General features: G+C 50.5%; 2 protein-coding genes across 3 annotated transcripts; one reads left to right on the top strand and one right to left on the bottom strand.

Moving 5' to 3' along the window:
• Positions 1–1,190: 1,190 nt before the first annotated feature.
• Positions 1,191–18,921, top strand: CALU (calumenin). Of its 2 annotated transcripts, none has more exons than XM_054399465.1 (6): positions 1,191–1,411; positions 10,898–11,091; positions 16,864–17,030; positions 17,521–17,581; positions 17,708–17,907; positions 18,792–18,921. In XM_054399465.1, the coding sequence occupies exons 1-6, from the start codon at positions 1,191–1,193 to the stop codon at positions 18,894–18,896; spliced, it is 948 nt and encodes a 315-aa protein (XP_054255440.1). In that variant the 3' UTR covers positions 18,897–18,921. The 2 variants fall into 2 exon arrangements, with proteins under 2 accessions (XP_054255440.1, XP_054255441.1); XM_054399466.1 differs by lacking the exon at positions 10,898–11,091 and adding an exon at positions 10,635–10,828.
• A 3,401-nt stretch (positions 18,922–22,322) lies between these two features.
• Positions 22,323–26,126, bottom strand: OPN1SW (opsin 1, short wave sensitive). The gene is made up of 5 exons (XM_054399563.1): positions 25,781–26,126; positions 25,101–25,269; positions 24,472–24,637; positions 23,254–23,493; positions 22,323–22,445 (listed from the first exon to the last, which is right to left on the bottom strand). The coding sequence occupies exons 1-5, from the start codon at positions 26,124–26,126 to the stop codon at positions 22,323–22,325; spliced, it is 1,044 nt and encodes a 347-aa protein (XP_054255538.1).
• Between the last annotated feature and the right edge of the window lie 390 nt (positions 26,127–26,516).

Here is a 26,516-nt window from a genome sequence, read left to right as displayed (position 1 = left end):
TGCCCCAACAACCGCTATTAATTGATTGGTTTGCCCCAACAACCGCTATTAATCATTTTGCCCCAATAACTCTATTGGTTGTTTGCCCCAATGACCTCTATTAATGGACCATCTTTTCCTAATAGTTCTCATAATTTCACATTTTGCCTCAATAAGTCACAATCATTTGGATAATCTGTTGATAATTTTTACTCTAATAATCTGTTTTGATATGTGCTGCCCAGATAATCTGTATTTAATCAATCTTTTGGTCCAGATGGTCTCTATTACTTGATAATTGTGCTCAGATAACCTGTAGTTAATTATTTATTTTGCCCAGGTAGTCTGTACTAATTGATCTTCTTGCCCAATTTAATCTGAGTTAATTATTAATTTTGCTCAGATCATCTGATTTATTGATCCTTTTATCCACATTACCTCTATTGATTGATCATTTTGCCAGGATAACCTCTCTTGCTTGATCATTTGACCAACAGAATCCCTATTTTTGCCCTGATAACCTCTATTAATTGATCATTTGTCCCAGATAACCTCTATTAATTGACTTTTTTACCCATCTAACCCTTATTTTTGCCCAGGTGACCTCTATTAGTTGATGATTTTCATCAGGTAACTCCTATTAATTGATCATTTAACTTCTATTAATTGATCATTTTGATCAGGTAACCTCTATTACTCGATCATTTGACCCAAATAATCTCTCTTAATTGACCATTTAAGCCATAAAATCCTTATTTTTATCCTGATAACCTCCATTAATTGATCATTTTCATCAGGTAACCCCTATTAATTGCCCATTTTGATCAGATAACCTCTATTAATTCATTATTTGCCTCAACTAATCCCTATTTTTGCCCACATAACCTTTATTAACTGACCTTTTTACCCATCTAAACCTCATTCTTACCCAGATAACCTCTATTAATTGATTATTTTGAGCAGATAATCTCTATTAATTCATCATTTACCTCATCTAATCCTTATTTTTGCCTAGATAACCTCTATTAATCAATCATTTTTGCCCACATAACCTCTATTAATCTATCATTTGACCCAGATAACTGCTGTTAATCCACCATTTCTCCCCATTTTGGCTGTCAGACTTCCAGTCCATGCCCCCAAAACCACCATCCTGCTTTTCCAGCCCCTCACAACCACTTCTTGTGCCCCACAGGTGCTTCCAAACCACGATGACGCTCCCACAGCTGCTCCTCTGTCTCTCCCTCTCCATGCTCTGCATCTCCAGCAAACCCACTGAGAAGAAGGACCGAGTCCACCACGACCCCCAGCTCAGTGACAAGGTCCATGATGATGCTCAGAACTTTGACTATGACCATGATGCCTTCCTGGGTGCTGATGAGGCCAAGACCTTTGATCAGCTCACGCCGGAGGAGAGCAAAGAGAGGCTTGGGTAAGGAAAACAGCCCCAAAGTGTGTGTTGGGAGTCCCAAAAGTGTCACTTTGGACACCTCCAAAGTGCCTGTTTGGAGCCCGCAAGATGCAAGTTTGAATCCCCCCAAAAGTGCCCCTTTGTGGATCCAAAAGTGCCTGTTTGGGGCACCCACCCACCCCCCAAATAAACCACCAGTGTGGACCACCCTCCCCACACCAAAAACACCAGTGTGGGCCCCAAAGTGATCATTTGGGCCCCAAAAATGCCAGTTTAGGGGCCCAAAAGTGCCCGTTCGGGCCCAGAATAAAACTGCAATTGAGGAGGTTTTGGTGGCCACAAACATCACCCTGGTCCTCATCCATGTCTTCTTCCACCTCATCTGGCAGAGGACAACCTCACCTAGACCCATTTCAATCTCAAGGCCAAAAGAGCTGAAATTTAGTGGCCGCCACAAGTGGGGACAGTCACTCAGCACCTGTGTGGCTCCTCCACGTTGGAGACTTTGCTTAAGGTCACCATGGCCTTGCTCAAGGTCACCAGGGCCTATTCCAACCATGGGCAATCACCAGAACTCCACCAAATCTCCCCCCCAGACCTCCCAAACCATGGATGAAAATCAGCTGCTTATTCTTTGCTGTTCACAACCCAACCTTCCCTGCTCTCCAGTTACATACTGGGGGAGCTGGGGGGGCTACTGGTGGCTTTCTTCCCAGTTGAGAAGCAGCTGGTCCCGGCGTGGAGCCACAAATTAGCCCAAACAGAACATCTCTTCAACAAACTTGGTGGTTTGTTTTTTTTTGGTTTTTTTTTTTCTCTCCCTTCTCCTGCCACCTGTGGACACCAGAAGTGGGGGTGGGCAGCAGCTGCCGGCGCAGTTGTTCGTGTTTGGCTTAAAAAGGCTTAAAATCTGGGAGGGGTTTGGCCCTGCTGAGATGGTGTTGGAAGTTCTCAAGGGCTGTGCCGAGCTTAGCTTGGCCATTGGGGTGCTCCTGAAGACTCTGGGCTGAAGGACTTGCTTGTCAATGGTTGGACTTGATGGTCTTCAAGCTGTTTCCCAAGGATGAATCTGTAGATAACTTTGATTGAGATCATGGCCCTGGTGAGATGGTTGTGGAAGGTCTTGAGGGCTGTGTTGAGCTTGGCTTGGCTGTTGGGATGCTCCTCACGATGCTGGGCTGAAGGACTTGCTTGTTAAAACAGTTGGACTTGATGATCTTCAAGCTGATTTTAATCCATAAATCTAGAGATAACTTTGATTTAGATCATGGCCCTGATCATTTGGCCCTGGTGAGATGATTTCAGAAGGTTTTGAGTGCTGTGCTGAGCTTGGCTTGGCTGTTGGGATGCTCCTCAAGACATTGGGCTGAAGGATTTGGTCGTTAAGGTTGGTCTTGATGATCCTCAAGCTGTTTCCCAAGGATGAATCTATAGATAACTTTGATTTTGATCATGGCCCTGATCATTTGGCCCTGCTGAGATGGTTTTGGAAGGTCTTGAGTGCTGTGCTGGGCTTGGCTTGGCTGTTGGGATGCTCCTCAAGACATTGGGCTGAAGGATTTGGTTGTTAGTGGTTGGACTTGATGATCCTCAAGGTGTTTATCAACGATTTCAATCTGTAAATCTATAGATAACTTTGATTTAGATCATGGCCCTGATAATTTGTCCCTGCTGAGATGGTTTTGGAAGGTCTTGAGGGCTGTGTTGAGTTTGGCTTGGTCATTGGGGTGCTCCTCAAGACTTCGGGCAGAAGGATCTGCTTGTTAATGGTTGGACTTGATGCTTTTCATGCTGTTTTCCAATTATTTTAATCCATAAATCTAGAGACAAATTTTGATTTTTGGTCATCAATACCTTCTCCTGATGGTCCAGATTGCCTCTTAACTCTTTGTTTTTGCCCTTTTTTCCTGTTTTTTTTTTTTTTTTTTTTTGGAAGTCATGGAGTCATTAAGGTTGGAAAAGACCTTTAAGATCATGGAGTCAGCTCTGCTCTGACAGAGTCTTTGCCTCACTAGAGTGAGGTTTTATCATGGAATCAGAGAATTATTTGGGTTGAAAGGACCTTTCGAGGTCATCTACTCCAACTCCCCTGCAGTCAGCAGGGACATCCCAACTAAATCAGGGTTCTTTTTCCCCCTCCTCTTTGGAGACTCTAAACTGGGTGAGAAAAGCCCCTTTTGAGGACTGGATGCAGCACAGCAAGCCCTTCATTACCCCAGAACCACAACACGAGTGGAGCTGGGTGGCTTTTGTGAAGGGAATCAGATCAAATCTCCCATTTTTTTTCCCCCCCTAAAGCAAGGGGGAAGGTGCAGCTCCAGCTGCAGAGAGCAGCTCCATGTTGTCCACCCTCCCTTCCCAACACTGTTTTCCTGACCCCGTGGGCTCTCTCCACGGCTCCAGGGTTGTAAATTCCATTGTTCTGCTGAGTTATCTGCTGGAAAAAAAAGCTGGCAGCAGGAGCAGGGCTGGGTCAGAATTTCCACTCAGGGCTTTGAATTTCCACCCAGGGCTGTTTCAAGCTGCTCCAGGCCTTGACACAAACCAAGCTGCTGCCCTTTTTTCTTTTTTTTTTTCTTAATTTTTTTTTTTTTTGAGAGCCAGAGGTAAATTAATCACATTTTCCTGTTGGATAAATACTTTATTAATGCCGGAAAAAAAATTAATTAATTATATTTTAAATAGCTGGTGGCAGGGCCCAGAGAGCTCTGGTGCCATCTTGCCCAGCTCAGCTCTTCTCATTTCCTTCTTTTTGGGGATTTCAGGGTGGCCTCCTGTGCTCTGCCTCATTTTTCTTGCTGATTTAGGGGGACATTCCTGGATTTCCTTGCTGGTTTAGGGGAGCAGTCTGCTTTTTCCTGCTGGTTTAGGGGAGCATTCTGATTTTTCCTGCTGGTTTAGGGGAGCAGTCTGCTTTTTCTTGCTGGTTTAGGGGAGCAGTCTGATTTTTCCTGCTGGTTTAGGGGAGCATTCTGATTTTTCCTGCTGGTTTAGGGGAGCAGTCTGATTTTTCCTGCTGGTTTAGGGGAGCATTCTGATTTTTCCTGCTGGTTTAGGGGAGCAGTCTGTTTTTCCTTGCTGGTTTAGGGGAGCAGTCTGCTTTTTCCTGCTGGTTTAGGGGAGCATTCTGATTTTTCCTGCTGGTTTAGGGGAGCAGTCTGTTTTTCCTTGCTGGTTTAGGGGAGCAGTCTGCTTTTCCTTGCTGGTTTAGGGGAGCAGTCTGCTTTTTCCTGCTGGTTTAGGGGAGCAGTCTGCTTTTCCTTGCTGGTTTAGGGGAGCATTCTGATTTTTCCTGCTGGTTTAGGGGAGCAGTCTGCTTTTCCTTGCTGGTTTAGGGGAGCAGTCTGCTTTTCCTTGCTGGTTTAGGGGAGCATTCTGATTTTTCCTGCTGGTTTAGGGGAGCAGTCTGCTTTTCCTTGCTGGTTTAGGGGAGCATTCTGATTTTTCCTGCTGGTTTAGGGGAGCAGTCTGTTTTTTCCTTGCTGGTTTAGGGGAGCAGTCTGCTTTTCCTTGCTGGTTTAGGGGAGCAGTCTGCTTTTCCTTGCTGGTTTAGGGGAGCAGTCTGCTTTTCCTTGCTGGTTTAGGGGAGCAGTCTGCTTTTTCCTGCTGGTTTAGGGGAGCAGTCTGATTTTTCCTTGCTGGTTTAGGGGAGCATTCTGCTTTTTCCTGCTGGTTTAGGGGAGCAGTCTGATTTTTCCTTGCTGGTTTAGGGGAGCATTCTGCTTTTTCCTGCTGGTTTAGGGGAGCAGTCTGCTTTTTCCTGCTGGTTTAGGGGAGCAGTCTGCTTTTTCCCTGCTGGTTTAGGGGAGCATTCTGCTTTTTCCTGCTGGTTTAGGGGAGCATTCTGCTTTTTCCTGCTGGTTTAGGGGAGCATTCTGCTTTTTCCTGCTGGTTTAGGGGAGCAGTCTGCTTTTCCTTGCTGGCTTAGGGGAGCAGTCTGCTTTTTCCTGCTGGTTTAGGGGAGCAGTCTGATTTTTCCCTGCTGGTTTAGGGGAGCAGTCTGATTTTTCCCTGCTGGTTTAGGGGAGCATTCTGCTTTTTCCTGCTGGTTTAGGGGAGCAGTCTGCTTTTCCCTGCTGGTTTAGGGGAGCAGTCTGCTTTTCCCTGCTGGTTTAGGGGAGCAGTCTGCTTTTTCCCTGCTGGTTTAGGGGAGCAGTCTGCTTTTCCTTGCTGGTTTAGGGGAGCAGTCTGCTTTTCCCTGCTGGTTTAGGGGAGCAGTCTGCTTTTTCCCTGCTGGTTTAGGGGAGCAGTCTGCTTTTTCCCTGCTGGTTTAGGGGAGCAGTCTGCTTTTTCCTGCTGGTTTAGGGGAGCAGTCTGATTTTTCCTGCTGGTTTAGGGGAGCAGTCTGATTTTTCCCTGCTGGTTTAGGGGAGCAGTCTGCTTTTCCTTGCTGGTTTAGGGGAGCAGTCTGCTTTTCCTTGCTGGTTTAGGGGAGCAGTCTGCTTTTCCTTGCTGGTTTAGGGGAGCAGTCTGCTTTTCCCTGCTGGTTTAGGGGAGCAGTCTGCTTTTCCCTGCTGGTTTAGGGGAGCAGTCTGCTTTTCCTTGCTGGTTTAGGGGAGCAGTCTGCTTTTCCTTGCTGGTTTAGGGGAGCAGTCTGCTTTTCCTTGCTGGTTTAGGGGAGCAGTCTGCTTTTCCTTGCTGGTTTAGGGGAGCAGTCTGCTTTTCCTTGCTGGTTTAGGGGAGCAGTCTGCTTTTCCCTGCTGGTTTAGGGGAGCAGTCTGATTTTTCCCTGCTGGTTTAGGGGAGCAGTCTGATTTTTCCCTGCTGGTTTAGGGGAGCAGTCTGCTTTTCCCTGCTGGTTTAGGGGAGCAGTCTGCTTTTCCCTGCTGGTTTAGGGGAGCAGTCTGATTTTTCCCTGCTGGTTTAGGGGAGCAGTCTGATTTTTCCCTGCTGGTTTAGGGGAGCAGTCTGATTTTTCCCTGCTGGTTTAGGGGAGCAGTCTGATTTTTCCCTGCTGGTTTAGGGGAGCAGTCTGATTTTTCCCTGCTGGTTTAGGGGAGCATTCCAGGATTTGCCTACTGATTTAGGGGTGCCTGCTGATTTTTGGCAGCATTCCATGATTTTCCTGCTGAGCAAACAGGATCTTTGCTGGCAGCTGCCACAGTGATGGAACATCTGCTGCTGCCCCTTCAACCTGGTGCAAGTTTTGGGTCAAAACTGCTTAATTTGATTAAAAATCAGGAGTTTTTTTGGGGGGAGGTGGGGAAACCAGTCTGGGAGCATCTGGTTTCACCAGTAAGCTGAAAGTGAAAGTTGGGACATTTTAACTATCCTGAACCTAATTAAAGGGGGAAGCTGCCCTGATGAAACATCTCAGCATCTGCTGCCCCACCTAAAAACCTTTCCTGGACAACCTCCCCAAGTTGCCAGTTTGGAGTCCCCCAAAATTGCCAGTTGGAGCCCCCCAAGAAGTGCCAATTTGGGGGTCCTAGAAGTGCCAGTTTGGGAGTCCTAGAAGTGCCAGTTTAGTGGCACAGAAATGGTGGTTTGTGGCCAAAAGATGTCCATTTGGGGCCTAAAAAATGCCAGTTTGGGGGCCCCCAAAAATATTGCAGTTTGAGGCCCCAAAAATGCCCATTTATGGCCTAAAAAGTGCCAGTTTGGGGGCCTAAAAATGGTGGTTTGTGGCCAAGAAATGGCCATTTGGGGCCTAAAAAGTGCCAGTTTTGGGATCCAAAAAATGGCTGTTTGGGGGCTAAAAGGTAGCAAAAGTGGTGGTTAGGGATCCAAAAGTGCCTGCTTGGGGGTCCTAAAATGGCTCTTTGGGCCTCCAATGTCTCATTCCAGGATGGAATTTATCCAAGATACCCTTGGGAAGGATGAGTTTGGGGCGTGGAGCCCCCAGCTCCACCAGTGGCTGATTTCTCATCGTTTTGGGGGCTAAAAAGGTGACCCAAATGATGTCCCTTTGGCTCTGTCACCTCTCTGTTTGGCTTTGGTGACACCAAAATCCTGGGATGGGTGAGAGAAGCAGCTGGGGAAATTCCTGATGGGAAAACCCCTCCTAGAAGTAAACCAATTTTTTTTTTTCCCTAGTGTGATCCCAGCTCTTTCCAGCTTTCTTGGTTTTGGGAGCATCCTTCATGTCCCCAGACTGGTTTTGCTTCCTTCAAAGCAATTCTGTGCAGCAAGCAAACCTTTTTGGGGAGGGGGTGTGGGTGGTTTGGTTGGGGGGGGGTGTTCCAGTGTCCTGTTTGTGTTTGATTTGAACCAAAAATCTGGGAATGAAGAGGTTTGTGTGGATTTAATCTCCTGTCTCCTAAAATTCCTCACATTTGGGTGAAGAGTTGTGGGATTTAACAACAACATTCACCTGGGAAAAGGAAGACAATCAGTCCTGGTGTGGACCGAGTGAAACATTTTTTGGGCTGTGATCCCTGGGATGGAATCACTCAGTGATTAAAACCCAGGTGTGAAGCCCGTTTTACAAACACCTCAACTACTCCTAGGAGTAAACCCTGAGGAGGAAAGAGCCCCCAAGTGCAGCCCAGCACCCCTCCCCAAGCCTCCTGGCCAGTATCTGCCCGTGGCTCTGCATTCCTGCCAGAGGCTTTTCCTTGCAGCTGCTGCTAAAAATACCGGAGGCACGCGGCCCTCGCTCCCTAAACCCACCCTGGAGCTCCAGTTGCTCCCTTGGGAAATGGGTGGGATCTGACACGGAGTGGGATCTGACACTGGTGTTACTGGTCCTGCTGGGGTTTGCTTTGCTTTGCTGGGCTTGGGTGTGCAAAAGAGCCAAGGTTTGGTCTTTGTTTCCCTTTTCCTTTTTAAAGTAAAAATTAGATGTTCAACTCGGTTGAGATGCTCAACTGGGTGTTCCTCAAGGGTCAACCATGAAATCTGTCCCCTAAAATTCCAAAATTCCTGGAGAAAACAAAATTTGAGTGGCCCCAGAGCGCTTTGTGTCAGCCTGTGGTGGTTTTAAGGACAACCTGTGGACAGCAAACTCACCATGCGCACGCTCTTCTTCATGCCCACCAGGAGAGCCCCAGCACCACTACTAGATGTAGGGGGCAAGAAGATGTGGCCAGACTCTTGTCAGTGGTGCCCAGCAACAGGACAAGGGGCACAGAGCACAAACTGGAACCCAGGAGGTTCTATCAGGAGCAACTGGTTGGTGGAGTCCTGGAGCAGGCTGCCCAGAGAGTGGAGTCTCCTTGTGTGGAGAGCTTCCAAACCCTCCTGGCCATTGTGATCCTGGGCAAGCTGCTGTGGGTGCCCCTGTTGGAGCAGGGAGCTGGATTGGATGAGTTCCAGAAGTCCCTTCTAACCCCCACCATTCTCAGATCCCTGTAGGGAGCAGAATGCCAGAGGAGCACAATCTCAGGTGGTGAAGGGAATGTATTGTAAGGACTTTGATAGGATCAGGGATGGGACTAAGCCCCATTTTGGGATGGCTGTGGTCAAATTGTTTGGTTCTGATGATGACCACCTTGAGTTGCTCATTCTGGGATACCTTCAGATCCTCCAAACTAGAATTTTGTCTCCCTTAACTTGAGTGGTTCAGGGATGGAACTAGTCCCCCTTTTTGGGGTGGTAGTGGTCAGATTGGTGGTTTCTGGTAATGACCACCTCGAGTGGTTCAGGTTTGGGGCTAAACCAATTTTTTGCTGGTCTGTGGCCAAAATGTTGGATTCTGGCGATGACCACCTTGAGTTGCTCACTCTGGAAACCCAGGAACACCTTCAGATCCTCCTGTCTCCCTTAACTTGAGCAATTCAGGGATGGAACTAAGCCAAATTTGGGGGTGTCTGTGGTCAAAATGTTGGCTTCTGTGGATGACCACCTAGAGTTGCTCACTCTGGACCCCTTTCAGAACCTCCAAACCAGAACTTTGTTTCTCTTGAGTGGTGCAGGGTTGGGACTAAATCGTATTTTGGGGTGGCTGTGGTCAAACTGCTTGGGTCTGGCTATGACCACCTTGAGTTGCTCTCTCTGGACCACCTTCAGATTCTCCAAACCAGAATTTTGTTTCTCTCGAGTGGTGCAGGGCTGGCACTAAAGCCCATTTTGGGATGCCTGTGGTCAAACTGCTGGGATCTGGTGATGACCACCTTGAGCTGCTCACTCTGGACCCCCTTCAGAACCTCCAAACCAGAACTTTGTTTCTCTTGAGCGATCCAGGGATGGAACTCAATTTCTTTTTGGGGTGCCTGTGGTCAAACCGCTGGGATCTGGCGATGACCACCTTGAGCTGCTCACTCTGGACCCCCTTCAGATCCTCCAAACCAGCACTGTTATTTCTCTCAAGTGGTTCAGGGCTGGCATTAAATTGCTTTTTAGGATGCCTGTGGTCAAACTGTTGGGATCTGGCGATGACCACCTTGAGCTGCTCTCTCTGGACCCCCTTCAGAGCCTCCAAACCGAGCCTTTGTTTCTCTCGAGTGGCTCAGGGCTGGGACTAAATCCCATTTTGGGGTGCCTGTGGTCAAAAGGTTTGCTTCTGGTGATGACCACCTTGAGCTGCTCAATCTGGACCCCCTTCAGAACCTCCAAACCAGAACTTTGTTTCTCTTGAGCGATCCAGGGATGGAACTCAATTTCTTTTTGGGGTGCCTGTGGTCAAACTGCTGGGATCTGGCGATGACCACCTTGAGCTGCTCACTCTGGACCCCCTTCAGATCCTCCAAACCAGCACTGTTATTTCTCTCAAGTGGTTCAGGGCTGGCATTAAATTGCTTTTTAGGATGCCTGTGGTCAAACTGTTGGGATCTGGCGATGACCACCTTGAGCTGCTCTCTCTGGACCCCCTTCAGAGCCTCCAAACCGAGCCTTTGTTTCTCTCGAGTGGCTCAGGGCTGGGACTGAATCCCATTTTGGAGTGCCTGTGGTCAAAAGGTTTGCTTCTGGTGATGACCACCTTGAGCTGCTCACTCTGGACCCCCTTGAGAACCTCCAAACCAGAACTTTGTTTCTCTTGAGCGATCCAGGGATGGAACTCAATTTCTTTTTGGGGTGCCTGTGGTCAAACCGCTGGGATCTGGCGATGACCACCTTGAGCTGCTCACTCTGGACCCCCTTCAGAACCTCCAAACCGAGCCTTTGTTTCCCTGGAGTGGTTCAGGGCTGGCACTAAAGCCCATTTTGGGATGCCTGTGGTCAAACCGCTGGGATCTGGCGATGACCACCTCGAGCTGCTCGCTTTGGCAACCCAGGAGCACGCCCCCCCCAGGTCCTGGGCAGCTTGTGTTTCTTTTCATTTTAGCCGGATTCTTTTTTTTTTTTTCTTCTACGTTTCCCACAGAAAGATTGTAAGTAAGATAGACGAAGACAAGGACGGGTTTGTAACGGTGGAAGAGCTGAAAGACTGGATTAAATTTGCCCAAAAGCGGTGGATTTACGAGGACGTAGAGCGTCAGTGGAAAGGCCACGACCTCAATGAGGACGGCCTCATATCTTGGGAGGAGTATAAAAATGCCACCTACGGCTACATCTTAGGTAGGTCTCGACCCTTGGGATGGATCCCTGCAAACCATGGCTTGAACCCTTGCTGTTTTGTTTTTGTAGAGTGATTGTAGATAAGATAGACACGGATAAGGATGGGTTGGTGACCGAGGGGGAGCTGAAAGCCTGGATTAAGAAGGCCCAGAAGAAGTACGTGTATGACAGTGTGGAACGGCAGTGGCAGGACTTTGACATGAACCAAGATGGATTTATCTCCTGGGATGAGTACAGGAACGTGACATACGGCACTTACCTCGGTAAGAGGCACGGTGTCCGGCCTGGTGGTGGGCTCTGGGCAACAAAGCAGAGGTGTGGGGGCAGCTTCTCACTCAACCTCAAAGCCTCACCTTCAAAAAGAACGGCCAAGGTGATCTTCTGAGGGCAGTGTCTCCTCCAAAGCGATCTTCTGGGGGGCAATAATCTGGTCCAAATTGGCCTTCTGAGGGCATTAAAGTCCAAATTGACCTTCTAATGGCAGTAATCTGCTTCAAACTGACCTTCTGAGGGCAATAATCTGCTCCAAAATAACCTTGTGAGAGCATTAAAGTCTAAATTGACCTTCTAATGGCAATAATCAGCATCAAACTGACTTCCTGAGGGTCCAAATTGATGACCTGAGGGCATTAAAGTCCAAATTGACCTTCTAATGGCAATAATCTGCTTCAAACTGACCTTCTGAGGGTAGTAATCTGCTCTAAATTGACCTTCTAATGGCAGTAATCTGCTTCAAACTGACCTTCTGATGGCATTAAGGTCCAAACTGGCCTTCTAATGGCAACAACCAGCCTCAAACTGACCTTCTGAGGGTAGTAATCTGCTCCAAATTGATGACCTGAGGGCATTAAAGTCCAAATTGGCCTTCTAATGGCAATAATCTGCTTCAAACTGACCTTCTGATGGCATTAAGGTCCAAACTGGCCTTCTAATGGCAACAACCAGCCTCAAACTGACCTTCTGAGGGTAGTAATCTGCTCCAAATTGATGACCTGAGGGCATTAAAGTCCAAATTGGCCTTCTAATGGCAATAATCTGCTTCAAACTGACCTTCTGATGGCATTAAGGTCCAAACTGGCCTTCTAATGGCAACAACCAGCCTCAAACTGACCTTCTGAGGGTAGTAATCTGCTCCAAATTGATGACCTGAGGGCATTAAAGTCCAAATTGGCCTTCTAATGGCAATAATCTGCTTCAAACTGACCTTCTGATGGCATTAAGGTCCAAACTGGCCTTCTAATGGCAACAACCAGCCTCAAACTGACCTTCTGAGGGTAGTAATCTGCTCCAAATTGATGACCTGAGGGCATTAAAGTCCAAATTGGCCTTCTAATGGCAATAATCTGCTTCAAACTGACCTTCTGATGGCATTAAGGTCCAAACTGGCCTTCTAATGGCAACAACCAGCCTCAAACTGACCTTCTGAGGGTAGTAATCTGCTCCAAATTGATGACCTGAGGGCATTAAAGTCCAAATTGGCCTTCTAATGGCAATAATCTGCTTCAAACTGACCTTCTGATGGCATTAAGGTCCAAACTGGCCTTCTAATGGCAACAACCAGCATCAAACTGACCTTCTGAGGGATGTAATCTGCTCCAAATTGATGTCCTGAGGGTGTTAAAGTCCAAATTGACCTTCTAATGGCAGTGATCTGCTTCAAACTGACCTTCTGAGGGCAATAATCTGGTCTGACCTGATCTCCTGAGGGCAATAATCTCCTCAAACTGACCTTCTGAGGACAATGATCCTATCTAAATTGATCTTCTGAGGGCAATAATCTGCTCCAAATTGACTTTCTGAGGGCATTAAAGTCCAAGCTGACTTTCTAATGGCAATGATTTTCTCTGAATTGACTTCCTGAGGGCAAAAATCTTCTCTGACTTCACCTCCTCAGGGCAATAATTTCCAAATTGATCTTCTAGGGGCAACAGTCTTCTCTGTTTTGCCCTTCTGAGGGCCATAATCTCCTCAAATTAACCTTCTAAGGCCAATAGTCTGCAACCTGGCCTCCTGAGGGCCATAACTTCCTCCATGTTGCCCTTCCGGGGCCACAATCTCCAAACTTGACCTATGGATGGCATTCCTGAAGGACAATCTGAGGCAAAAAAAAAAAAAAAAGGGTGGGATAAAACCCCCAAGGTGATGTTCACCACCACCACATTGCTTTGTACCTCTGCTTTGTTGCCACACTTAATGGTGAACATCAGCTCAAGCCCTCAATGATGTGATGAAAAGCTCAGAGGGGGTGGTGGGGCTTAACCTTCCTTCCAGCTTTGGAAGATACCTGCAGGAAGACCTTTTTCTTTCCTGCAGTCCATGAAGATCTTTAACAAAGAGGCTTTAAATCCCTTCTTTTGAAGCCCTGTGTGGACACCTGGGCTTCACCACCCATCCTGCCGGTAGCTTTCCACCCCAATTACTTTTGGAGTGTGAGTGGGGAGTTGTTTTTTTTTTTCTTTTTGGCCCCATAAATTGGGCCAGCAGCTCTGTAAGGACCAAAATCACCCCTTGAATGCTGAAGGAAGGAGAAGTTCTTCTGGGGTTAAGCTGTTGGAGAAGCAAGCCTGGTTCCTCTGCCAGTTGTTCCCTCCTCCTGGCACGCCAGACATATACGGAGCGATGAGCTACAGCTCCAAAGCATGAAATAAAGTTTTAATTCCCTAAATATTGCCAAAGATGGAGGTATGGGGGTTGCTGCATCATCCATCTCCTCTCACAGCTTCTTTTTATGAGTGGTTTGAAGCTTTCTGTGCTGGTGGCTGAGGGAATCAGCTCCTCAAGACCATCTTGGGTCTTAGTAAAAGCTTCTCAGCTTTTCTCCCCCTTCCCCTCCCCATCTCAGGGTTTGGGCAGGTTCTTACTAAGCCCCTCTTTCCTCATTAATTAATGTAATTAATGGAAAGCCACAAAAAACTCAGGCTGTCTGCCCCTTCACACCCAGAGAAGAGGTTCTGTGACCCTTGGAACAAAGAGAGAAGGTCCCAGGAGGGCTTTTCTTACACTTTTTTTTAGAGTCTTTTTGTGGTGGGCCTGATGACCTGAAGGGGTAGAATGTTAAAAGAAAACCCCCTTAATAAGGGGGAAAGGCCTTAATGAGGTAAAAACCTTAATGAGGAAAAAGTGTTCAAGGCCACGTTGGGTGGTGCTTGGAGCAACCAGGTCTAGTGGAAGATGTCCCTGCCCATGGCAGGGCTTAGGTGGTCTTTAAGGTCCTTTCCAACCCAAACTGTTCTGAGAGTCCACTGAAAAAAATAACCCTTAATAAGTAAAAACTTCATGAGAAAATAATTTCTCCAGCCTAATTACTAAGAGATGGAGACACCTGGCCTTGGTGATGCTGTAAACATGTCACCAAGCTCAACCAGGTGCTCCTGCAGCTGCTGCTAGAGCCCCTTATTGCTGCTCCACGATCCCTTTGTCCTTCTCAAGCACCGAGAAGATCCCAACCACCTCATCCCTTGGCTCCACACTCCCTTTTATTTTTTTTTTTTTTTTTTTTGCAGCAGGAATTACTTTTCCCCAGCTCCTTTCTGCTGCCAACCCTCCCGTGTCCCCCTCCACCAACCTCTCCCCTCCCTTCTCCAAGCTGGAAATGCCTCTGGAGATGCCTCAGAAGAAGTTGACTCACAGCCAAGGGGCTGGGCTAATGCCTTCAGCATGTTCCCAACAGTGCGGGGGGGGAGCTGAGGCACCACCCTGCAGGGCTGCTGGAGCCAGGATTTGTAGAAGGCTGTAGGAGTTTTGTCATCCCAATGAAATGCTGATGGGGGCTGGGGGGTTTATTTTTTTTGGGCTGTGATGGTCAGTTGGGTTGTACCCAGGACCCAGCTCGATGTGTGTTGAGGCTGAGAACTTCTGAGGCTCAAAATCCTCCTTTCTGTGAGGAGAACAAAAATAGGAAGTGAGAAATACCCCAAAACTTCACCTTAAAGTGAACCCCCCCACCACCACTTCAAACCTCCTTAAAAATAAGAATGTCCTCATCATCATGTTCATTATCATCATCATCTTTTTTTTGTCCATCAGCCTCACTTCTCATGAATCCACAACCATTTCTCCTGCTCACGTCAGGAGGATGAAGAAGTTGGGGCTCAACCTGCAGACCCCAAGCTCGTTCCCCTCCAACCATCCCAGAAAACATTTCAGGGAGTGAAAAAACAGTGATTTTGAGTGGGTTTAACCCTTTGGGAGCAGTCCCAGCTCAGCTTCCCTCCCAGTTTACCCCAAATCACCTCTGTTCAACCAATCATTTCCAGCCCCAAATGCCACCAAACAAAGCTGAACTGGAAGGGTTTTGTTGTCCTCACCTAGCTTTTTCAGTGCAGGCTGCTGGTCAAGGAGGGGGTAGAACATTGAGGTTTGATCATGTCCTAGAGCTGCCTTCAGATCAAATCATCTCCTCTTTAAGGCCTGGCCAGCAGCAGATCCTCTCCAGAGCCACCTAATCCCCCACCACCTTTTGTCCTGGGTGTAAACAGAGATGGGCCGGAGCCTTTTTTTAGACCGGCTCTGGCTGAACTTCACCCCCACCAGGCTTCAACCACCTCCTCCCCAAATTGATCTTTTGGAATAGAAGAGCCCAGCTCTGCTCTCCTCTCCTCAAGCTTATCTCTAGCTGGGGGCTGTATCTAGAGGCCATTTGTGGCCGGAGACATTCCCGAAGGGGGGAGGTTGGGCTGGCTTTGAAGCCGCCCCGGCAGCGGGGAGCGAGATCTCCTTACACATTCTCCTCCAAAAATAGCTCAGGCTCAGCCACCAGCCAAAAAAAAACCTCCCAGCCCTGGCTCCTAGGGGCATCTTTCCTGGGAATGTTGGTGTCCCACAGCTGCTGGCAGATCTTCCACCTCTTCCTCCTGGCAGAGGAGGTGTGGGAGGGAGGTGATGGTCACCGAGATCTGGAATTTAGGCTGCTGTGACAAAACGTTGGGAGATTGAGGAGCTTGAGGTTGAGTTGAGCTGGAGTTTGAGGTTAGACTGAGCTTCAGTTTGAATTGAACTTGGGACCAGTTTGAGGAAGTTGAGGTTGGCTTAAGGAGATTGAGGTCGGGTGGAGGATACTGAGCTTGATTTGAGAAGCTTGAGGTTGGAGTTTGAGGTTAGATTGAGCTTCATTTTGGGTTGAGGTTGGGACTAGTATGAGGAAGATGAGGTTGGGTTGAGGAGGTTGAGGCTGAGCTGGGGATATTGAGCTTGATTTGAGGAGCTTGAGGTTAGACTGAGCTGGAGTTTGGGTTGAGGTTGAGACTGGGTTGAGGAGGTTGAGGTTGGACTGAGCTTCAGTTTGGATTGAGGTTGGGACTAGTTTGAGGAAGTTGAGGTTGGGTTGAGGAGGTTGAGGCTGGGCTGTGAGGATATTGAGCTTGCTTTGAGGAGCTTGAGGTTGGAGTTTAAGGTTAGACTGAGATTCATTTTGGGTTGAGGTTGGGACTAGTTTGAGGGAGATGAGGTTGGGTTGAGGAGGTTGAGGCTGAGCTGGGGATATTGAGCTTGATTTGAGGAGCTTGAGGTTAGACTGAGCTGGAGTTTGGGTTGAGGAGGTTGAGGTTGGACTGAGCTTCAGTTTGGATTGAGGTTGGGACTAGTTTGAGGAAGTTGAGGTTGGGTTGAGGCTGGGCTGAGGATATTGAGTTTGATTTGAGGAGCTTGAGGTTAGACCTAGCTGGAGTTTGGGTTGAGGTTGAGACTGGGTTGAGGAGGTTGAGGCTGGGTTGAGCTAGAGCTTGAGGTTAGATTGGTCTTGAGGTTGGGTTAAGTAGGTTAACTTCCGTTTGAGCTTGAGGTTGGGTTGAGGAGGCTATGGGGTTGGGTTGAGGAGGCTGAAGTTAGACTGAGGTTCTTATGTGGAAGTTGGACTGAGGAGTTTTAGGAGATCAAGGTTGATATGAGGAGGTTGGATTGAGGAGTTTAAGGTTGAGGCAGCATTGAGGATGTTGAGGTTGGGTTGAGGAGGTTGAGAATGGGTTGATAGTGACCGTGGGACACCTCCCCTTGCCCAAGCTGACCCGGGGTGCTGCCTCTTCTCTTCTCATGCCCAGATGACCCCGACCCTGACGATGGCTTCAATTACAAACAAATGATGGTGCGGGATGAGCGCCGCTTCAAGATGGCTGACAAGGATGGAGACCTGACTGCCACCAAGGAGGAGTTCACTGCCTTCCTGCACCCTGAAGAGTATGACTACATGAAAGACATCGTCGTGCAGGTGGGGCCACAGCTGGTCCCACTCAGAACGTGGTGCTGGTGGCAAAGGAAGGGTTGGAAATGGGCTTGGCCACCAGAAATGGTCCTGTGGTGTGATGGCCTTGAGGAGATGTAGATCTGAGATGGTTGTGGAGGAACACATGTGGGTTGGGGGGTGCATTATGACATGCTGGGGCTGGATCAGTTGTTGTAAAGAGGTGGTGGTGGTTGGGGCGTGGAAGTGCACTGAGCTCAGCCTGCCACCATCTTGTCCTTGCAGGGGGAGGTTTAGGTTTGATCTTATAAAGTTTTTCACAGAAAGAGATTGCCCATTGGAATGGGCTGCTCAGGGAGGTGGTGGGGTGAGTGTCCCTGGAGGTGTTTAAGAAGAGACTGGATGAGGCACTTAGTGCCATGGTCTAGTTGTTGAGTTAGAGTTGGGTGATTGGTTGGACTTGATGGTCTTGGAGGTCTCTTCCAACCTGTCTGATTCTGTGATCTTGTCCTTGCAGGAGACCATGGAAGACATTGACAAGAATGGGGATGGCTTCATTGACCTGGAGGAGTACATTGGTGAGGTTCTGCCACCAGGTCACCTCCAGCACATCCTCTGGGATGGTGGAGGGGTCCACATGGATCCCATCCTTGGAGATGTGGGATGGTGGAGGTGTCTGCAGCTAACCATTGTGCCTCTGGCAGGTGACATGTACAGCCACGATGGTGACGCCGATGAGCCCGAGTGGGTGAAGACAGAGAGGGAACAGTTTGTGGAGTTCCGTGACAAGAACCGGGACGGCAAAATGGACAAGGAGGAGACCAAGGATTGGATCCTCCCCTCGGACTATGACCATGCTGAGGCTGAGGCACGGCACCTTGTCTATGAGTCCGATCAGAACAAGGTGAGGTGGCTCCTCACAGGGCTCCAGGGAGGTGCTGGGGAGCTGAGGAGGGAGAAATGGGCTGAGAGAAACCTCGTGAAGTTCAACCAGGGCAAGTGTAGGGTCCTGCACCCATGGAGGAACAACCCCCTTCAGCAGTATAGGTGAGGGGTGACCTGCTGGGAAGCAGCTCTGTGGAGAAGGCACCTGGGAGTGCTGGGGGACAAGAAGCTTCCCAAGAGCCAACAATGTGCCCTGCTGGCCAAGAAAGCCACTGGGCTCCTGGGGTGCATGCAGAATAGTGTGGGCATCAGGTCAAGGGAGGTTCTTCTCCCCATCTATGCTGCCCTAGGGAGGCCACAGCAGGACTCCTGGGTCCAGTTCTGGGCTCCCTAGTTCAAGAGAGATGGGGAACTACTGGAGAGAGTCCAGTGGAGGCTATGAAGCTGCTATGAAGCTGGAGCATCTCTGTGAGGAGGAAAGGCTGAGACCTGGGGCTGTTGAGCCTGGAGAAGAGCAGCCTGAGAGGGGATCTGAGCAATGCTCAGCAAGAGCTGAAGGAGTTGTGAGGGACAAGATGATGTGGCCAGACTCTTGTCAGTGGTGCCCAGTGACAGGACAAGGGGCAGTGGGCACAAACTGGAACCCAGGAGCTTCCATTAGGAGCAATTTGTTGTCTTTGAGGGTGGTGGAGCCTTGGAGCAGGCTGCCCAGAGAGGTTGTGGAGTCTCCTTGTCCAGAGAGCTTCCAGCCCCACCTGGCCATTGTGATGCTGGGCAACCTGCTTTGGGTGCCCCTGCTGGAGCAGGGGGGTTGGATTGGATGATCCCCAGAGGTCCCTTCCCACCCCAGCATGCCATGGTGAAATTCTGAGATGAGTCCACGAATTTGGTTCTTTTTTGCAGGATGGGAAGTTGACCAAAGAGGAGATCGTGGAGAAGTACGACCTGTTCGTGGGGAGCCAGGCCACGGACTTCGGAGAAGCCTTGGTGCGACACGATGAGTTTTGAGGGCAAAGGCCTCTTCTCCAGTAATTTATTTTCTACCATTTCTGGGCTGATCAGAAGAAAATGTTGGGTTTGTGGTTTTTTTTTTTGTTTCTTTGTTTGTTTTTGGGTTTTTTTTGTTTTGTTTTGTTTGGTTTGGTTTGGCTGCTGAGACTCTTCCTGCAGGCCATCAACCACCCAATTCCCTCCCCCTCCTCATCCTGGTTTTATTGGTTTTCTTCCTGATGGGATGAGGAGCAGCTGAGGACCCCACCTCCTCCTCCTGACTCTTTGAGGGGGTGGGTTGGTTGGTTTTGTTGGGTTTTGGTTTTGTTTTTTAATTTAGATTCACATGGGTTTTTTGAGGTCTTATCAAGCTTGGATTAGTTTTGTATCTTGGTTCCACCAGAAGAAATGTGTCTGCTGACAGGGCAGAGCGATGGCAGTGCTCCCCCTCCCCTTCCTCCCTGCCCTTTATCAACACCAAACTGGACAAATTGATTAAAAATAAGGGAAAAAAAGAAAACAAAACAAAAAAACCCAAGCCAAACACAAACTTGAAGCTAGCAAACAATGAGGCCAGAAGGTTGGCTTTGGCCAAAAATGAAGCTAAAGAGGTTGAGGTTTTTGGGCCAAAATAAAATCAAGAAGTTGGTTTTTATTTTCATGGGGGCTAAATGAAACCAAGAGATTGGTTTTGGTCAAGGTAAAGCCAAGAGGTTGAGTTTGGGGCCAAACTAAACCCAGGAGGTTGGTTTTGGTCAAGGTAAAGCCAAGAGGTTGAGTTTGGGGCCAAACTAAACCCAGGAGGTTGGTTTTGGTCAAGATAAAGCCAAGAGGTTGAGTTTGGGGCCAAACTAAACCCAGGAGGTTGGTTTTGGTCAAGATAAAGCCAAGAGGTTGAGTTTGGGGCCAAACTAAACCCAGGAGGTTGGTTTTGGTCAAGATAAAGCCAAGAGGTTGAGTTTGGGGCCAAACTAAACCCAGGAGGTTGGTTTTGGTCAAGATAAAGCCAAGAGGTTGAGTTTGGGGCCAAACTAAACCCAGGAGGTTGGTTTTGGTCAAGATAAAGCCAAGAGCTTGGGTTTTTTAGACCTAAAATAAACCCCAAAATGTTGATTTCTGGCCCAAGAAAATGCATAAAATTGGTTTTGGGGCCAAAATAAAGCCAAGATGTTGAGTTTTGAGCCCAAAATTAAACAAGGAGGTTGAGTTTTGGGGCCAAAATAAACCCAAGAGGTTGATTTTGGTCAAGATAAAGCCAAGAGCTTGATTTTTGGCCCCAAATAAACCCCAAATATGTTGATTTGGGGGCCAAAATTAAGTCAATGGTTGGGTTTTGGCCCAAAATAGATCCAAGATGGTGAATTTTGGGCCCAAAAGAAACCTTGGAGGTTGATTTTGGTTGAGCTAAAGCCAAGAGCTTGATTTTTTTTTTTTCTGTTTTTGGCCCATAATAAAGCCAAGAGGTTGATTTTGGGCCTAAAATAAACCCCAAAATATTGATTTGGGGCCCAAAATTAAGTCAGTGGTTGGGTTTTGGTCCAAAATATATCCAAGAGGTTGAATTTTGGGCCCCAAGGTTGGGCCAAATGTGATTTGCCCAAAACCAAGAGGTTGATTCTGAGCCCAAAATTGAACCAAAATAAAATGAAGGTGTTGAATTTTGGGCCAAAACAGAACCCAAAACATTGAATTTTGGGCGAAAATAAAGCCAGGAGGTTGATTTTGGGGCCCAAAATAAAGACAGAAAGATGATTTTGGTCCCAAAATTCAACCAACAGGTTCAGTTTGGGGCCAAAATAAAGCCAAGGGGGTTGATTTTGAGGCCCAAATTAAAGACAAAAGGTTGATTTGGGACCCAAAATAAAACCAGGAGGTCATTTTTTTTGGCCCAAAATGAAGCCAAGAGGTCGACTTTTGGCCCCCCAAAAAGCCAAAATGTTGAGGTTTTGGCCCAAAAGGAAAAGCAAAGGTTTATTTTGGGGCCTAAATAAACCCAAGAAGTTGAGGGTTGGGCCAAAACAAGACCCAAAGCCACCACTGAAGCCGAGGCAGGCCAAGCTTAGCCCCAACTTTACCCACCCCAACCCCGCTTCATCCAGCCCCAAAAGTGCCTTGATTCCACCCAACCTGGCTGCAGAGGAGGGATGGGAAGTGGTGGGAGGGAGGGATGCACTGAGCTTCCCCCCTCCCCTTCCCCCATGAAATTACTCAAGTATTAATTATTTTTATTAACATTCATCTCCTGCTTTTCTGGTGTGACCTCAGCCCAGGCTCTGCCCCAGCGTTACTCAGAGCTTGGTGTCTCCAAACCCCCTTTATTTTTTTTTTTTTCACACCCTTTTTACCCTTAAATTAGGGTTCCAAGCACCATTTTAACCCTTTTACCCCCATTTTTATCTCCTGGACCCCCACCCCCCACCCCCAAACCCTCCATTTTTGCTCTATATTGACTCCAAATGGAGTCACCTGGGATTGGAGTGGTGATACCAGGAAAACCCCAGAATCCTTCACCTTTTCCAGCCTTTTTTCCCCCAGAAAAGGACTTTATGGGAGCATTAATGATGTCAGACACTAATTTGTCCCCCCCTGCAAAGTGGGGCTCATCCCCCACGTTTTTCCCCCCCCCCAGCCAACCCCTTGAGATGTTTCTCCTGGGGCTGGTTCAGTTTTGGTCCCTTTTGGTGTAAACGAGGCTCAATAAAAGCTGTTTACAGTCACCCCACCCAATTCTGCCTTTCTTAGGCCCAAAAAATGGGATGTGGGTGGGGGGTGAGCCCCCTGCCCCACAAGCTGGATTTCAAACTGGGTGGGTGTGGGAGGGGTCCAACTGTGGGGCAGTGGTGTCCTAGGGTGGCTTTTGGGGGTCTGGAAGGGTCAGGTCCTGCCTCTGTGACCCCCCTGCCCCATAGATGGGGGGGCTCAGAACCACCCCAGCCCCAGAGCTGGGGGCAAAACCCATGGATGCCATCCCATGGATGGCAGCCAACTTTATCTCAGCCCCACAGACTGGGGGGGCTCAGACCCACCCCAGCCCCATGGATGGGGGCCTCAACCCCACCCCAGCCCCACAGATGAGGGTCTCAGCTTCTACCCAGCCCCATGGGTGAGTCTCAGCTCCACCCTAGCCCTGTGGATGGGGCTCAGCTCCACCCCAGCCCCATGGATATCACCCAACCTTGCCCCACCCCCCAAAATGGGTGCTGGGGGGCAGCACCCCACCTCCCTGCCCCACCACCACCACTCGTGGGTTCTGCTGTGGGTCCCCCCGAGGTGCAGATGGACTTGAGGTTGAGTTTGGACTGTGGGGATGGATTTTATTGTCCCACCTCTGTCTACATCCTAGACTGGCAAAGAGGGTGGCCCCAGCCCCCCAGGGCAGCCCCAGCCCCATAGAGAGAGCAGCCAAGGGACGGTTGTGGGGCTGGGGTGGGTTCTGGTGGCTCCTCAGCTGGGGCTGACCTGGCTGGAGGACACGGAGGAGACCTCTGTCTTCTGGGCCGAGCTGGAGATGTCCGAGTCGTCCGTCATGGGCCTTCCGCAGACGGTCTCCATGATGCAGGCCCGGAACTGTGGGGACAGGAGTGTCACCAAGCCAGCCCCAGGATGCCCCTTGACCCTTGTCCCCATCCCTGGACGTAAGCGCCATCCTGATCCTTGATGCCACCTTGAGCCCATCTCATGTGCCCAAAGATGTGGTGACTCCAGCCCTGGAGATGGCTCTGGGCATGGCCATCTGATCCTCAGATGTCCTTGGTCAATCCTAAGGTGTCCCTGTCTCATGGGTGTCCCCATTGCCCAGATTTCCCTCAGTGTCTCAAATCGCTCTGGTTTCTGGGATGTCCCTATTCCCTAGATGTCCTTGGGCATCCCTGCCACCCAGATGCCCTTGGGCACCCCAGGAGGTCCCTGTCACCCTGATGTCCTTGGGTGTCTCCATCACCCAGATGCCCTTGGGCACCCCAGGAGGTCCCTGTCACCCTGATGTCCTTGGGTGTCTCCATCACCCAGATGCCCTTGGGCACCCCAGGAGGTCCCTGTCACCCTGATGTTCTTGGGTGTCTCCATCACTCAGATGTCCCAAAGCGCAGCCATCACCCGGATGCCCTTGGACACTGGGGACATCCCTGATGTCCTTGGGCGTGCCCATCACCCAGGTGTGCCCGGATGCCCTGGGACACTGGGGACATCCCTGATGTCATTGGGAGTGCCCATCACCCAGGTGTGCCCGGATGCCCTTGGACACTGGGGACATCCCTGATGTCCTTGGGCGTGCCCATCACCCAGGTGTGCCCGGATGCCCTGGGACACTGGGGACATCCCGGATGTCCTTGGGCGTGCCCATCACCCAGGTGTGCCCGTGGCGCTGCCGGGGCACCTGTTTGTTCATGAAGCAGTAGATGATGGGGTTGTAGACGCAGGCGCTCTTGGAGAAGAAGGCAGGGATGGTGACCAGGCGCAGGTCCAGGCCGTGGTCGCGGTTGTTGACCATGTACATGGCCAGGGCGGCGTAGGGCACGTAGCAGAGGCAGAAGGAGCCAACCATCACCACCACCATGCGGGACACCTCCCGCTCCGCCTTCTGCGTCGTGGCCGACTCCTGCTGCTGCGCCGCCACCTGTCACCGGAGTGTGGGCTCAGGGCTCGGGGCCTGGCCTGCTGCTGCTCTCCTGGCCTGCCAGCCCTTCCCACCTCCGTGCCTCCAGCCTGGCATCCCTCAGTTCCTCCAGCTCTCCCTCTCCATCTCCCCATCCTGACATCCCTCTGGTTCTCCAGCCAGCGCTCCTCCTCCATCCCACCGTTTCTACCTCTCCCCTTCACCCTCTGTCTCTTCCTCTCTCTATCTCTACAGCCAATGCTCCCTCTCCATCTCCCCATCCCTCCATCCCTCCATCTCTTCCTCTCTCCATCTCTACAGCCAATGCTCCCTCTCCATCTCCCCATCCCCCCATCTTTTCATCTCTCCATCCCTCTATCCCTTCATCCCTCCACCCATCCCTCTATCTCTGTCCCTCCATCCCTCCATCTGTCCCTCTCTATCCCTCCATTTTTCCATCTCTCCTTACCTTTGTATCTCCCCCATCCCTTAGTTTTTCCATCTCTCCTCCATATCTCTTTCCCTCCATCCATGTATCCCTTCCTCCATCCATCCCTCCATCTCTCCACCCTTCCCTCCATACCTCTATCCCACCATCCTTATTTCCTTCTCTCCATCCTTCTGACACTCCATTCCTCCAACCTTCCCTCTATATCTCCAGCCTTTCCTCCATTCATTCATCTATTCTTCCTTCCATCCATCCATCCCTCCCTCCCTCTTTCTATTCCTCCAACCTTCCCTCCATACCTCCATACCTCTATCCCACTGTCCTTATTTCCTTCCCTCTATCCTTCTAACCCTCCAGCTCTCCAGCCTTCCATCCATCCATCCCTCCCTCCCTCCCTCCCTCCCTCCTTCCTTCCCTCCAACCTTCCCTCCATCCCTCCAACCTTCATCCCTCCAATCTTCCCTCCATCCCTCCCTCCATCCCTCCCTCCCTCCATCTCTCCAATCCCTCCCTCCCTCTCCTCCCACACCCCTGTGCCCGCTGGGACTCACGGCCCGCAGGGCGCTGAGCAGCTGGGAGTAGGAGAAGATGATGAGGGAGAGGGGCACGATGAAGCAGAAGATGAAGAGGAACCAGGTGTAGTACTCGCTCTTGTACTTGGTGCCCACTGTGTACCAGTCTGGCCCGCAGGAGCACTGCAGCCCCTCAGGCACATACCTGTGGGCACACAGCCTCAGCTCGGGCTGGCACCCCTGGGGCACCCACTTGGCTCCCCTACAGCGCTTCAGTGGTACCCTATGGCACTGCCAGGCTGCTCTGCAACTCTGTGCCACACACATGGCACCCCTATTGCATCCTGTGGCACCTGTGTGGTACTGCTGGTGGCCCAGCACCCTCCTGACACCCCTGGGGCACCTCTGTGGCACCCTCTGACACTTCCATGGCACTGCCAGCTTGGTCTGCACCTCTATGCCACACATGTGGCACCTCCATGGTACCCCTGTGTCACCCTGTGGCATCTTAGTGGCACTGCTGGTGGCCCGGCACTCTCCTGGCACCCTTGAGGCACCTCTGTGGCACCTCCATGGTTCTTCTGGTTGTCCTAGCACCTTCTTGGCACCCTCCTAACCCTTTTCCACCCCCCTTGGAGACATTGCCCACCTTGGGCAGCGGCACCCACCTGCTCCAGCCGAAGAAGGGTGGCAGTGCCACCCCGAGGCCGATGACCCAGGTGGCAGCCACCACCATCAGGGCGTGCTTGGAGCTGAAGCGGAAGTTGCCGAAGGGCTTGCAGATGACGATGTAGCGCTCGAAGGCCAGGAAGGCCAAGGACCACCCTGTCACCAGCCCTGGGGGGACACCACCACCAGCACCTCAGCCACAGCCCCACCAAACCGTGATGGTCACCTCAGCTCCATCAAACCATGGAGGTCACCTTAGCTCCGTCAAACCGTGGTGGTCATCCCAACCTACAAACCCACCAAACCAGCAGTCTCCTCCACCTCCAGCCCCACCAAATTGTGGTGGCCCCACCAAGTCCTCCAGCCCCACCAAAGCCCAGCAGTCACCTCCACCTCCACCCCCACCAAACCCCAGTGCCCACCTCCACCCCCAACCCCACCAAACCCCAGCAGTCACCTCCACCTCCAACCCCACCAAACCCCAGTGCTCACCTCCACCCCCAATTCCACCAAACCCCAGCAGTCACCTCCACCTCCAACCCCACCAAACCCCAGTGCTCACCTTCACCCCCAACCCTACCAACCCACGACAATTCCTTCCATCCCCCAAGCCCACGATGGTCCCCTCCCCCAGACTGAAGCCCTGTGGGGTGGTCTCCCTCCCCCCGTCCACCCCTACCTCCGGTGGCCCCGGCGAAGCCCTCCAAGGCACAGATGTGCTTGCCGAAGACGAAGTAACCTTGGGAGCTGGAGACGAAGACGGTGAAGACGCTGAAGATGCAGGAGAGGAAGCCGCTGAAGGAGATGTTCACCAGGATGTAGTTGAGAGGCTGCCTCAGCTTCTTGTACTTGACGGTGACCACCAGGACGATGGCGTTGAGGGGGGTGCCCACCAAGAAGACGAAGCCCATGAAGGCTGTCTGCAGGTGGAAGGCCCACAGAGGGGCGATGTGGTACTGGGGACCATCCCAAGGCCCCACCGAGGAGCTGTTCTTGAAGAGGTAGAACTCTTCGTCCCCCGACATGGTTGGGGGGTCACGCTGGTGGTCCCCTGCCCTCCCCCTCTTGATATAGTCTTGGCCGAGCCCAAAAGCTGCTTAAGGGCTTGGGGGTGGGGATCAAGGAGCAAACTTGGGGATTAAGGGGGGGCTAAGCCTGGCTCAGCCCTTAATCGGCCTCATTAAGTGGGGACGAGCCGATTGCTGGGATTTGAGGGGGGGATGTGGGGGGGGGTGATGAGAAGACCCCACCCCAGCTTGACTTAGGGTTGAGGGGGTCCACAAAGGCCCCCAGGGACACACGATGAGTTGAGGTTCCCAGGGGCACACAATGAGTTGAGGTTCCCAGCGACACACGATGAGTTGAGGTTCCCAGGGGCACACAATGTGTTGGGGTTCCCAGGGGCACACGATGAG

The sequence above is a fragment of the Indicator indicator genome, chromosome 3, assembly GCF_027791375.1.
Source record: "Indicator indicator isolate 239-I01 chromosome 3, UM_Iind_1.1, whole genome shotgun sequence".
Taxonomy (NCBI): domain Eukaryota; kingdom Metazoa; phylum Chordata; class Aves; order Piciformes; family Indicatoridae; genus Indicator; species Indicator indicator.
Note: the sequence above shows the minus strand (reverse complement) of the source record. Positions and strands in the feature narration are given on the sequence as shown.

Excerpts from the sequence above, each read along its gene's own strand:
- CALU (XM_054399465.1), top strand. The coding sequence starts at position 1,191 with ATGACGCTCCCACAGCTGCTCCTCTGTCTCTCCCTCTCCATGCTCTGC. Across the intron at positions 1,412-10,897 it reads GAGAGCAAAGAGAGGCTTGG|AGTGATTGTAGATAAGATAG; the intron begins GTAAGGAAAACA and ends TTGTTTTTGTAG. Across the intron at positions 17,031-17,520 it reads TGAAAGACATCGTCGTGCAG|GAGACCATGGAAGACATTGA; the intron begins GTGGGGCCACAG and ends TTGTCCTTGCAG.
- OPN1SW (XM_054399563.1), bottom strand. The coding sequence starts at position 26,126 with ATGTCGGGGGACGAAGAGTTCTACCTCTTCAAGAACAGCTCCTCGGTG. Across the intron at positions 25,270-25,780 it reads CTTCGCCGGGGCCACCGGAG|GGCTGGTGACAGGGTGGTCC; the intron begins GTAGGGGTGGAC and ends GTGTCCCCCCAG. Across the intron at positions 24,638-25,100 it reads CCCTTCTTCGGCTGGAGCAG|GTATGTGCCTGAGGGGCTGC; the intron begins GTGGGTGCCGCT and ends GTGTGCCCACAG.